Raw genomic sequence first — 13,278 nt, forward strand, 5'->3', positions numbered from 1 at the left:
ACACAAGGGTAACGGGCAGGACAAAGGTTACAAAGAAAATTATTTTAAGAAGATAAGATCTGAGAAGCAGAGCAAGTTAGGAGCCCACAGAACAGAAACAAAATGGAGCAAAACAATAATTCACTGCAATACCAGAGTGTGGGTGTAAGAAACCATAAACCACCCATATCAGGGCACCATCTCATCAGAACATCTAAAGAATATGGTGTCAAAGAGGAAATAACTGCATGCTAATAAATTTAATACCCCAATTTTTTGTGGTTTCACTTTTAGAGAAAATAATGTGCGTATTAATTGAACACACCCCACCAATCATCCTTTTGCCTTGTCTTCAGTTCTTTTCATAGATTACTGTTCAAGTATAAGTGAACGTTGCCACAAATGTTCAAGGACAAATTCATGCATTTCCCTTCTGCAAAAGTTATACTTCATATAGATCAAGAGAAATTCAAGATGAAATCGCACAGACTAATTCCCCAGACATGAGAATAACTGAAAAAGCAAACAGAGTACTTTGCTGGGATAGTACAGGAGTAAAACAAGGCAGAAACTGTTTTGGTGATACCCTAGATGTTGCATCTTTGCTAACATGCAAGGGAGTTTTTTTGGCTCAAAAAGTCACAGACAGTTAGCCATAAATGACTTGATTGAGGACGAAAGTAGAGAGTCAGAATTATTGACTGTTGATAAAAGAAAGGCAGAAATAATTTTAAAAATTGCCAAAGAGACAGATATAACAATAAGTGGTATATAAAAATTTACATTAAACCCATTATCAAATGGTTTTAAAACACAGAGTGAAATCCAAACTTTTTTTTTTTTTTAAAGTGATTACTTCTAAAATTGATTGGGAGCATATGAAAAATTCAGTAACAATCAGATAGTCAGAGTGGAAGTAAGATACCTGATTTCTGTGAGCTCTAAATGCTCATTCCTGTATTGTATGAGCTCCCTCGACTGCAATGGCTTGCCAGGGATATTCAAATAGCAAAAGGAAGGGGGAAGGGAGAGGCGTTTATGTTCCTCTGAAAACATTTTAGGGGATTATCTACAGATACCTGGGTATCTTCAATGTAATTAATTAGGACCACAGAAATTAGATTTTGGTTGCTATTGCTGTCCTCCTGTTACAAAGTTTGATGTTCTGGGGCATTCAACTATCCGACCGCAGCTGATGCTGAATGGTGCTTGCCATTCAGTTTGGGCTTCTCCCAGACTGATCAGAAGTCTTACAGGGGGTGAGATCACACATCTGATGGACATTTAAAAAACAAGGCACTCAATTAGACAGAAGTATTGATGTGCTGAAGTAGAAAACATGGAGCACAAAACTGTCAAAAGCGACATTGCTCCATGTTAACATCCTCTTCAAAATGAAGGGTGGCATCATCCCTCCTATATGATGAACTTCACTTTTGCACTAGGGATTGTGTCATTACAAAAAATGTAGGCTTTCTTGCAAATTACAGGTGAACTTCACAGGAGAAGCAAATTATTTTTTGCAGCATAGGAACACTTCCACCAGCTTGTCATCCATCCCTGGCAGAGGGAGGAATTCTGTTGAGTCCCTTTAAATGTTAAAAGTGCCTTATATTTGCATGATCCCTCTAGGCAGTTCAAGACATCAAGAACTATCTTGCAGGAAGGTTTTGCAGCACGTAACTAAAATCCTCAGACAGTGGTGAGCCTCATTTTTTTATTTTTTTTTTTTTGACTGGATCAACCCACCCAAATGAACATCTCAATACTGTTCCTCACTTTCTGCCTCTTCTCATCCAGTTGACACAAATAAATTCACTGTTTGATGTTTGTGGGTGAAGATTTGGCCATTAACATAGCTGAGCCTGATGCTATGGCAGCTTTAAAAAAGACACAAAATGCATTCACAACACATCACACATTTATGCATTGTGATTAACAGAATAAAAATAGGAATAGTGTGTGGGGAAGAAAAGGAATGTGGGAGACAATACCCATGAGTGTGTTCACAGAGGTGAATATACATTCATCAGTCAGTCCCTATGACAGAAGTCAGAAATGAAGATGTCCCAACTACTTCTACATGACCTCCAAGTAAACAAGAGTGCAAAAGCAACTTTAAAAATATCTTTCATTTAAATATTAAATTTCTGTCTGAATGCGATATGTAGGACAGGGATTTCAAGAGGAGTGATATCTGTTTCAAAGAATAAATTCCTACTATTCAAGTGACAAAATTTCAATCATAATGTGATCTGCCAACCTTCCTCATCTACTTTTGGAGAACAATAGTTTCAAAAGGTGTATAAAGCATAATGAACAAACGAACAAACAAAAAGTGCCCTCTTGAATATGAGCATTATAAGGTCTCCAGAATGAATCAGAGAACAAAACTATAGACAGTGTAATAAATGTAACCCTCACCACCAACTCTTTAACCACAACATAGCAGAAAAGTTGGTCATCAAACTCAGTTTAATGAAGAAAGATGGTTCCCAGGGGAAAAGAAAAAAAATAAAACACAGGAAAATGAAAACACAGCTGTACTTGAACAATTAAAAACCCACAAAGGAAAATTCAGCCTCAAAAGCCTACTAAGTGACTTCGTGGCAGCTTTTGGGGCTGGGGGAGGGAGAAAAGGTGGAAGCTGTCCATATTCAGGCCAACAAAAGTTTCAAGGTTATTTTTCTTTGGTTTCTACTAGTTGCAATGCTATGCAAAGCAGATGAAAGGAGAAACGATTATAATCATACACTGCAAAATTAATGATCAAAGGACAGAATTGAATAAAAACAATGTAAAAATAATTTATTTGGACAAAGTAATTGCTGAGTCTTTGGACGCTCTGTTATTTCTCATACTGCTAAAGCAACAGCCCAGAATATTTGTAGGACTGAAAAGATCTCCCTGTTTGCAGTACGCTTCTTTGAATCAGGCAGTTTTTGATAGGACAAATCTTAAGGGACTCTCACTGTACAGGTTTCCTTGATAAACCTTTGATAGCAGTAAGAAATAACAGTCAGTTCAGTTTACGCAGAAGCTGTTAACAGGTGAGCTATTCTGTGGTTTGACATCTTCTCTTGGCAGTACTGAAAAGGTTTCTGATAATACAACCCTTCCCATTGTTTGGTTTTCTCAAAAATGTTCCCCGTTCTTTTATCTCATTTCTAAGCATTTGGAAAGTTCCTCAAGTCTTGCAGCACCTAAAGCCAGAATAATTTCCAAAGTGTACCTAAATCAAGGCATCCCATCTCAGGCCAGAAAAGGAATCAGGAAGAGCTTAATTATTTACTCGCTATAAGCGTGACATCCTGGCAGCTAAATCACAAGCTTTAAGAGGCTTAAGTTGTATTTCCTTTTTATATGGGGGGACTTTTTTTGTGTATTTTTTGGAGGGGGACATCTAACTACAGAGGAAAGCCAAGATGAGACTTGCGGAGCCCTCAGCCAAAGATGAGTTTCCTCCTGCTCAGCTCAGGCTTGGCACTGAAGTGTCCCCAGCATCTAGCTCCAGCTGGCTCTGCCATCACGTACACCACAGCTGGAAGTGGCCACCCCTTCTCAAGCCCCCCCAGCTCTGCCAGACTTGGAGGACGACACTTCCAGGTCTTCCAGGACAACCAGCAATGACTCGAAGTGTGCACCGTCGGCTCCCACCGCTTGCATCAACATCTGGTCCCAAATTCCAGAGCAAGCCAAGTAGTGGTCAGCACTAATCTGTCTCAGACAACTGTTATGTCTGGCTATCATGAACAGTTCACAAATATTCTCCAGGCAGGACATGAAATTCAGTGGACTGCTTTTTGGACAGAACCCAAGTAAAGGCCCACCAAAAAGAATAAGCAGAAAAAAGGAAGGTACAGACCGTGTAAGTAACTGACTGGTTTTGGCCTTGCTTGAGAGCACTGAAGCCAGAAGGTGGTGAGGAAAGTGTACCGTCACCAAAGTACTGAAAATTTGGAAACTGTGAAGGGAGCGAGGTGCTGGGTACCAAGAGCAACAAGCAAGGCTTCTCGGCTGACTAGCAAATGAGTAGCAGCAGGAGGGAACAAGAGCAAGGGAAGAAGGGCTTCCTAACCACCCCAGCACGACAGCCACACTACTGAGACCTGGTTTACCACTTTAGGGCTGTGAAGCTCTTCTATTTCTACTCGTGTCTGTCAATTTTTGTAACACCACCAGGAGGTGATTTTAGCCCAGTTGTATTATTTTTGTAATCATATTCCTGGTCTCTACAGAGGAGGAAATTGAGCAATGCATTGTTCTTGTTAGGCAACCTCTAAGTTTCAACAGCCACAGAAGATACATAGGCCTTCACTCGTCTGTGTTTGGTCTCAAAGCATGTTACGATTATTAGATGAACACCAAAAGCATAAAAAACACTAATTAAAAAAACAAACAAGCAAACAGAAAGCCATCTGTATCTTATACAGTAGCAAGTTCCAGCTTTCTCCTGTACCTGATCAGACTACTTTCATGGTATCCGGCAAGAGGTGTCCAAGATAACCTTTATAGTATTTTCCCATCTCAGTGCCTATGATCCCACTATTTTCTCTGTATCAGGATGAGTGAAAGGTGTTGTGATGCTGTTTAATAAACCAGCACAGATATTGACTGCAGAATGCACGCTCCTGATGCAAAGTCATGTGAATTACAAAATATCCTAAATATCAGAGAGCTAAAGAACACAGCACGAGTGTGCAGTACGAACAAAGATCACCATAAACAATGCTAACCAATATGTAAGGTGAAAAAGCAAAGCCAACGAGCCTTTCACATATTTCTTTTAAGTAGCTCCCAAACTATTAAATACATAACCACCTTTTAAAACATACCAACTTCTTTATTCTGGCACATGGAATACATATGTTTCTTTATTTTGGCACACAGAAGGAATGAGGTAAGGGTGACTGATGAAGTCTCTCAGCAACTTCAAATTCTGAGCAGTGTTGATAGCACTGCAGACCACAACATCTGCAACATGAGCTATATCACTGTGCATAGAAGCTATTTGATGCAATACATCTCAGTTCTCACAGAAGGATGACATGTTTGCAACACCAGGAAAATATTCCCTTCAAAAATATTTTTGTTCCTTTTAAAAGAATCTTGAATGCTATCTTAATAGCATATATATAGGCATCTTCATACAAGACTGTGCTTACAAATAATGATTGTGTTAACATGGGAAATATTAAACCCACAAGTTGAACGTTTCTTTCCTTACATATCGTTTTAATGAACTGCTGAAAAATTCTCTTTATTGTGTGATCATCCCTAACAGAAATGGTGCAGGAATTCCAGGCACAATCACACTCCCCTTGAAGTAACAGGGAAGTCTGTCATTCATTTAATACTCTTTAGAAAAGAAAAACTGCTTGCTATGTCAAGAGGGAGAAACTGCTGTAGTTGCTTTCACAAAGAATATTCTCTTGCCTTCATCTACAGACTGCAAATAACTATCATTAAGTTTCTAAGAAAACTGTATTACCTTCACTATCAAGCCCTTCGAGTCAACCATCCATATCCTTTTGACAGCTGCATCTTTAGATACTCCTTCTTTTTCCATAGCCATGACGATGAGGTTTGCTATCCCCAGCGCAGCCTGAAGGAAAAAGAAAAGAAGCATATGAAACTAGAAATGAAAGAAATCCCTTGCTGACTTATTTCCTCTAACCATTATTTTAAATAAATTATTTAATTTAACAATAAAATTGAATTTTTTTTTTGTGAAGTAAATACTAATATTTGGTAGTTAGAAACCATACTGAAAGGTATAGATAAAACTTGACAGCATTTGCAGTGTGGACAGCATAATAAACAAACTCTAATGTTAAAACTAACACTTATTCCATATAATAATACCAAAATAATTAAATATTCTTTCTTTGAAGTTTTTTTTTTGTTCATTAGATTTTTATTTCACAATTTAAATCAAGGAAAACCATACTCTGCATGCCAGAAAGTAAAATACAGACCTAAAAGAATTTTTGCTCCTTATCTTTCTTTAAAATGTCCATCAAGAAGGTAAGTCTCCTTTTACCTACTGTTCACATGTTTTGTAACTCTAGACTTGGCTGTGCTCCCAGTGAAACCAGAGGCAAGAAAAAAATCACTTATCAATATTTTGCTGAAACGTATCATTCTTACTGGATTTTATATTTCATCCAACACACCAAAGACAGGTATAGATTGAAAAGCAGGCAAGAAAATGAACCAAAAGACCACTCAGTATTTTGGATTACTAACTCATAAATTTTAATGGGGTTGATTCTGATTCTTGTTCTTTATTATTCAGTTTCACGGAGAATCGAGTGAGATTTCCCTATTTCTACCTTAACAGTTAAGAAATAAGTAGTTGTATTTAGGAAATACATAGTTTATTTAAGAATGAGCTTCCAAGGCTGGAATGATATCTACCGTTACCTCTTTGCAGCAACAGGCACACTGACAATACTATTACTACAAATAAAGTAAATAAAATAAAAATAAAAGTTAAAAATGAAATAAAACATTAGACCATGGATTCATGTCTGTTGAATATGGAACAAAAACAGGGGAAGGAACTTTAGAGACTGACAATCTTGATGTAAAAATGTGTTGACATACACTAGATAAGGATGTAAATAATTCTGAAAATTACAGATCTGATCTCAGTAGCAGCAAATTTTGAATCTAATTAAAAATACCTGGACTACATAAAGCCGAGTTATTCTACTGCACCTATCACGGAGTTTTGTAACTATGAATAATATTTTTCAAAAGCCTTCTTGGGACTGCAGACTTACCTCGTCTACAATGTGTCTGTCATCTGGTATATATGCATAGCCTTCACTTGTGTGTCAGTAGCTTAGAAATTTATATTGAAAAACTAGTATCAAAAAATAAATGTGCACTAAAATCTTCAGAAATAGATGATCTTGACATGCAGAATACTAAAAAGCTGTATTTAATGACAGGAAAAATCAAAGGGGAACTGCTTCTTACTAAATAACACTGACACTGGTAAATATTTTATTTAATTTCCCTTTGGCTGCCTTTGGCTGTTTATTCATCTTTCCAAATTTTTTTGTTTGTTGATATTGAGAGCAGTTCAGGAACTTACAGCTGAAGAGCTAAAACCTGAAGTAATTAAGAATAGATCTCCACAAAATTTCTTATAAAAAATATGAGGCCTCACTGGATGGTCAGAGAAGACTTTTTAAAGTTTATGTTCAAATTAAAAAACAACTTTTAGCAGGCTTTAGTGATCATTCCACCTATTTAATCTTCTTGTGAATTCAATACATATAACTTGAATAAATATTAAGAAAAATTTTCAGACTAGAATTTCTGCTGTATAAAAGCACATACCTCTCCAGCTCCCTGGAACAGCACTGTGTGATCTGATAACCTGTTCTTAGTGATACGCAGAGCTGCAAGAAGACCTGCAACAGCCACAGATGCAGTTCCTGAAAAAAAAAAAAAGTTTATCTTTGATTAGTCTGGAAACAATTGCATTGATTAGGCATACATTTTAAATATTTTCACAGCATCTTTCAGCTAAAAGATACAAATACGCAGGCTAATATGAAAATGTTCAGTGGAACTGGAATTTTTTGTACTTTGTTTTTATGGAAATAAAATGCAGGTGGGAATATCTTCAGAGTTAACACTAAAATATGGTTGGTTGATTCTACTGAACAGGTGTCAAGACTGGTGCAATCAAACTGTTTCAAAATATTCTTGGTACTATCTTTTTCAGGAGGAAAGGACAGGACAGCCCAGAAAGAAGCATTTTGAAGGACTCCAGATACCGGAAGTTAAGGATGGTCTCATTATCGGAACAGATATCTGCATTGATCCTACAGGAGGCAAAAATTCTTCGGAGTTCTTGAGAAATGGAAATCCTGTGATGGCTATAAACCTTCACTTCTCACGTAGAGGTTGTCAGAGTAGATGAGCAAATTGTGAACATTTACAGAGAAGCCAAGGGAACCAAAAGAATAGGACCAGCTTATTTAAGACACTGACTCTCCTACTGCATCTGAAAACCATCAAAATTCCAGTCCACTGTGAAAGGGGTTTAAATTCATCAGCCTCTAAAACATTAGAAGTACCTTTTAAATCTATATTTGAGTTACACCACAGGAAAAAAAGGTTAAAATTTAGTTTTATGATTTAGCCTGTAGAGGCCTTTCTTCTCTAAATCAAAACTACAGAGAATGAGAATTGTCTGTCTTTGAATAGAAAGATTTTGGCCCTCATCGTGAGAAACACCTAATAATAAAAAGTAGGGCAATAAAGGGACCCCAAGCAGGCATCTAACCCAAACTTGTTCACAATGACAGGATTAACAATACCTCCTTTATTTCTGACAGATCTTTGTCTACCTTGTTTCTGTCTCCTTCTGAGAACCTCTACGATGTCCTCAGCGAGCTATTTCAGTGCTTCAGTATCCTTTTTGTTGAAAATATCAAATCCAAATTTTTTCTTCATCTATCTTAGCCTCTTGTCTTGCCTATCATTGGAAAACCTGACACCATTAGTTGAAGACTAACGGTGTCACAACCTGCTTTTCTTACAGGGAACAATCCCAATTCTTCCACTCTTTCAGAAAGTTATGCTTTCTGAAACGCTCATCACTCATGTCTCTCCTCTGGACTTTATCCATTTGTTTCGTATCCTTCTTGAATTGCAGCACCCAAATCTACACTCATTACTTCGGCTGAATTGTTGGCACTGCTGAGTCTCGCTGCCAGTTTCTGTCATGCTGAAGACAGCTGTAGTCACCAGCGCCTGATATCTGGCTATTCAAGTCCACGGACCAGTTACACCTTCTCCCCTGCCAAGCCCACTGGGAGGAGGAAGGCCTTCTTTCCTGGATACCAACTCCAGGTACCCAGCTCATGTGTTTCACACATTGTCACTTTGTCATTGTCATTAAAGTCCAGGCACAAATGGACCAGAAGAACCCTTATTCCCGCAAGGAACTTGGATCCGTTAAATACTGAAAACACACCCGAGAAAGCAGATCAGTTATTAGCAAATTCACATATAAAGACATCCTACGGACAGGGATAGGGTGGTGAGGTAGGTGATGCCAGCATAAAAGTTTTGCTCAACGTGTTTTTTTTAGAGGTGATTCTGAAGAATCAATAGCAGACAGCACTGATTTCATCAGGACTGAAAAAGCCGTATCAGCCACTAACAATTAAGGGTTCCAAGTGGAAAAATGGGTTTCAACACTCCTTGAAGACGTATAATGCCCATCTGATTCACAGAGAGCCAAACCACAGGAATATGATCGAGGGCCCTAAGAATTCCCCCTTGTTCAGTTCTGGGAATAAGAAGTGAAGTCTTCTTCAGGCAGCAGCTGTCATTGACTGACCCAAGGCTATAAAGAGATTCTGAGAAGCCTGAGGTAACTTGTGAGGAGATCTGCTGGATCCTGAAAGTCTGTTTTTGATCACCGTGGCACTAACTGAAATAACCTACAAGCCACCTCATTGCTTTTGAGGGGAGAGCTCACATTGCTACAGATTTTTTCCTTCAGAAGTGTGAAATAGGTATGACTAAACTTCCAAAAGCACCTGGCCCAGAATCTGCACGTTGGACATTTGCCTTGAACATGCAGCTCCCCTGCACGATGTGCTTTTGCTATTCACAAGTCTTTCTCACAAGCAAAGCCAAGTTTAAAACTCAGCTGGCAGTAACCTCTATGCTAAACTCCAGAAGATGCTCAAAACAGGTCTTTATATTGTGGGCACACAAACTGTTAAGTATCAAACACAGGTAGCTAAGGATCTGAAAGAACAGTAGTAGTAAGGAACCCAGTCTTGGGTAAATCTCTCTTTAAAAGACATCATTTGTGTGTTGAAAGCTGGCTTTGAATCAGTGGCTTATAGGTTGGATTATCTAAGTTTCATAAATGGTTACTTAAATTTTTTTTCTTTTAAGAAAATGTTTTAACGCTAGAAAGTTTGTTGTAGAGTCACTTTGCCCACCTGAACAGTTCAAAAAAGTGTCTGTAGAGCTTTAAAAAAGTTTATGTGCTTTGTGATTATGACTTTTCCCTTCGATCATCAGGAATACAGGACACCTTGTTCTTAGCCCACTTAATGTTTAGACCATACAAATTTGTCATTTTTATTACTTGCTCAGAGCTGAGATCATTTACTCTCTTCTCCTGCATTTCTTAAAAAAATAAAAAAATAAAAATAATAAATGGTTTCTCTGAGGCATGGCTTCAGGAACACCAACTGTCACGCTGAGACACTTCCCCACCACAGTGTCCAAGAGTTAGCTTGGTTCTTTCCCAGACGAAATTAAGTCTCTTCCTCTGGAAAGTGCCAAATTGGCAAAGGCCAACAATGGCAAACCAGAGAAGTCCGACCGCCTTCTCAGTTTCCCTTGGTACTCCACCAAACAATCCTCATAACCTTCAATAAAACCCCATCCTCTCTTTGGATGCCAAGTGCTTGCTTCTATTTTATGTTACACAGCTGTGTTTGCAGGAGAGAAGGAAGAAGCTGACATAACACGGCTTATCCCTAAAACCATCGATCTGGCCTCCTGAAAAAGAAGTCTGTTTCCAGCCCCTGAAGTCCCTCCTGTCAGGCAGGAGATGGCCACAAGTCACGGCCACCTCACCAGAAGTGCTCTTGGAGAGCTGAGGAAGTGGTCTTCAAGCCACTTTCTGGCAATGGAGGAAAAAATGAAACCCTGTAAATTTATAGTGAATGGAACGCTGGGATCATGCTTATCTTCATGGCTGATGTCCTGCTAGGTTTGTTAGCTGGAAAAATGAACAGCGATTATGTATGAGCAGTCAGAGACTTTTACACATTTTACTACAATACCATTTTGTGTTTTAAGGAAAAAGAGAAGAGAGATGAAAAAAATGAATAAAACACTATGTTGAAAGTCAACCAAATTTTGCATCAATTATTTGCAAGGTATGTGAGTTATTGTTACCCATGTTCATTATCAGCACAATTCAGAACAAATTTTAGGAGAACAATATATAAAGGTTTTTGTTGCTCATGAATCACCATTTGTACAGAACTACTACTCTAAAAATGGTATTTTAAAAGTACTCTACGTTGGTTTTATTCAGCCATTTGACTCTAGAAAGCATAACGACCCTGTTTATTACGGCACTGAATTCTCTATCACCGCTTGCTGCTGGCAGTGGCTGTCATCACTCCTCATCAGCAGCTTCCCTTATTCATTCCTCATGAAAGAGGTGAAAGCTGGCCACGTGAAAGGCAGATCTGTTTAACCGGAACTGCTCTGACTAATGGCATGACCTTAAATTTCACCGTGAATACCGAGTCGAGTTTTTGAAAAGAATCAAAACGCAATTCACATCCAACTGCCAAAGCCCAACCAGTTCTGGTGAATGTTACGGCTCAGAAACAGAATCTTGCTGCTTTTCCTACTGTCATCGCTACATGAAGGAGAGAAACTTCTTTCCTTCCCTCTCCCACAGAGCATAGGTTAAACCCACAGTGTGCAGAATAAAATGGACACTGTTCAAAGGTATCGTTTTCACAACATCTCTAGAAGAATAACCAGAGCAGGTTTATTAAAGGAGAGTATTTTTCTAAAGAGGTGTCAATTTAGATGCGAAATTTCAAAGTGCGCTTTTTTTTTAATCAAGTCTTTGTGTTCTGTCCAAGATGCTCTAGCCTTGCTTGGTACTGTAAGCAGTATCATCGAGCATGAATATGTCACAGGAAATCCTAGAGACCGCAGCCTTTTGGGGTTGGCACAGTGTAAACGCTTTGGAGCAGTCTTGTTTCAGCAGATGTAACAATTAAAGAAAAAAGGAGGGAAAAAGCCCCAAAACACAAGGATGGAGAAGTTATTTTTTATTGTCTGCAGTTTAACTTGAATGAGAAATAAATGGCTTATGGCACTGAAGAATTTGTACATTATTTAAAGCTTTTTGAAAATGTAATCAAATATGAGCATTTCCTTCATGTCATTTTCTCTACATCATCTTTAAAAGCCAGCAAACAGAAGGAGAGGAAGCTTTGTAGCACATCCTAAAATCTGAATTATTCATTCTTGACTAAAATATTAGGAAGTGGTAAAACTAAGACTCCTATTTCTCAATACACAACATAATGGAAATCATAAGTCAACAGTGCCATTCTTCCAAATAACACACAGTGCCAGAAAATGAAAATGCATTCCCCTCCTCTACTCCTTCTGGGAGAAAAGACGAGAGTAAATATCCTACCTAAAGAGTGTGATCTCATTCACTAGTGGGGTGAAGGCTGTGGGTAGCTCACATCCCATAGAAATCCAATCCCTGATGTTTTATAAGGCCCTTTCCAGACTCATCCCCAACATGCAGCCCGTTCAGCTGAACTCCCATGTGATGGCTTTGACTCTTCTCTCCACTCGCTTTGCTTCCCTCCCCTGAGCACGGTGCAGCAGCAGTGCCCGTGTCCCTGCTCTCAGTGCAGAGGTAAGCAAGGGCTGAAGCAACCTAGCATTGCTGCAAAGCAAAAGGCCCTTCATTTAAAACTGGAAGCTCTCTCCTGCCATAAGATGGCTTTTCAAAGCTTAACACACACGGGGCCTGATGCTCTGCCCCACACTGCAGCACAGAGTGCAAAGAGGGGAATTTTCCAGGAAAGAAGAAATGGAGCCTTTTTAAAAGAGCAAATGTTTGGCATCTTCGAAAAGGGATACAGCATGGAGTCTCAGATGGAATAAGGTCATCAGGGCCCTCTGCAGGTCACCGGGTCCAAGCCCCTGCTCAAGCAGGGACACTCAGAGCAGGCTGCCCAGGACCGTGATGAGAAAGGATTTTTCTTCACCCACAACGAGAAAAAAAATGAAAGAGGGAAATCCTCATACATGCACATCCTTGTATGTGCACAAGGAAAAGCATACAAAACCTAAAGCAGGAAATTTACTTGAAAGCACGTTGATTTCAATGTGAATTTACCACCAAGTAATGGACAGTTGATATCATGAATATACTGGAAGGAAAATACATTTCCCAGAACCCTATAGTACATGTCCTGATTGGATTTCTATTTTTAAAATTTAAAAAATCCCAAGTTTTTTTTCACCTGGAAGTATATTTCACCTCATATTAGGAATGAGTTTTTGTAATCTTTATGCTTAGTATCAGAATTTCAGACATGATATCAACATTTGAGCTATTAGATATCATATAACCAACACTTCCCAAATTTTTGGTCAGAGAACGTATCTGACCCCCATGCCCATCACAACAACAAACCCCAAACTTTTTTTTCCATTTGATTTCAAGGACTGGGATTTCCAGATACTAAA

The 13,278-nt window shown here is 38.7% G+C and overlaps 1 protein-coding gene across 1 annotated transcript in view; it reads right to left on the reverse strand.

Moving 5' to 3' along the window:
- Positions 1-13,278, reverse strand: part of ME1 (malic enzyme 1) — a 180,217-nt gene that overhangs the window by 19,637 nt on the left and 147,302 nt on the right. Inside the window, exons 8-9 of the mRNA XM_040554032.1 lie at positions 7,333-7,430; positions 5,471-5,584 (exon numbers count right to left, since the gene is read on the reverse strand). Of these exons, the coding sequence (XP_040409966.1) occupies positions 5,471-5,584; positions 7,333-7,430 (212 nt within the window). The remainder of the gene's footprint in view (positions 1-5,470; positions 5,585-7,332; positions 7,431-13,278) is intronic.

This window comes from Cygnus olor, chromosome 3, assembly GCF_009769625.2.
Source record: "Cygnus olor isolate bCygOlo1 chromosome 3, bCygOlo1.pri.v2, whole genome shotgun sequence".
Taxonomy (NCBI): domain Eukaryota; kingdom Metazoa; phylum Chordata; class Aves; order Anseriformes; family Anatidae; genus Cygnus; species Cygnus olor.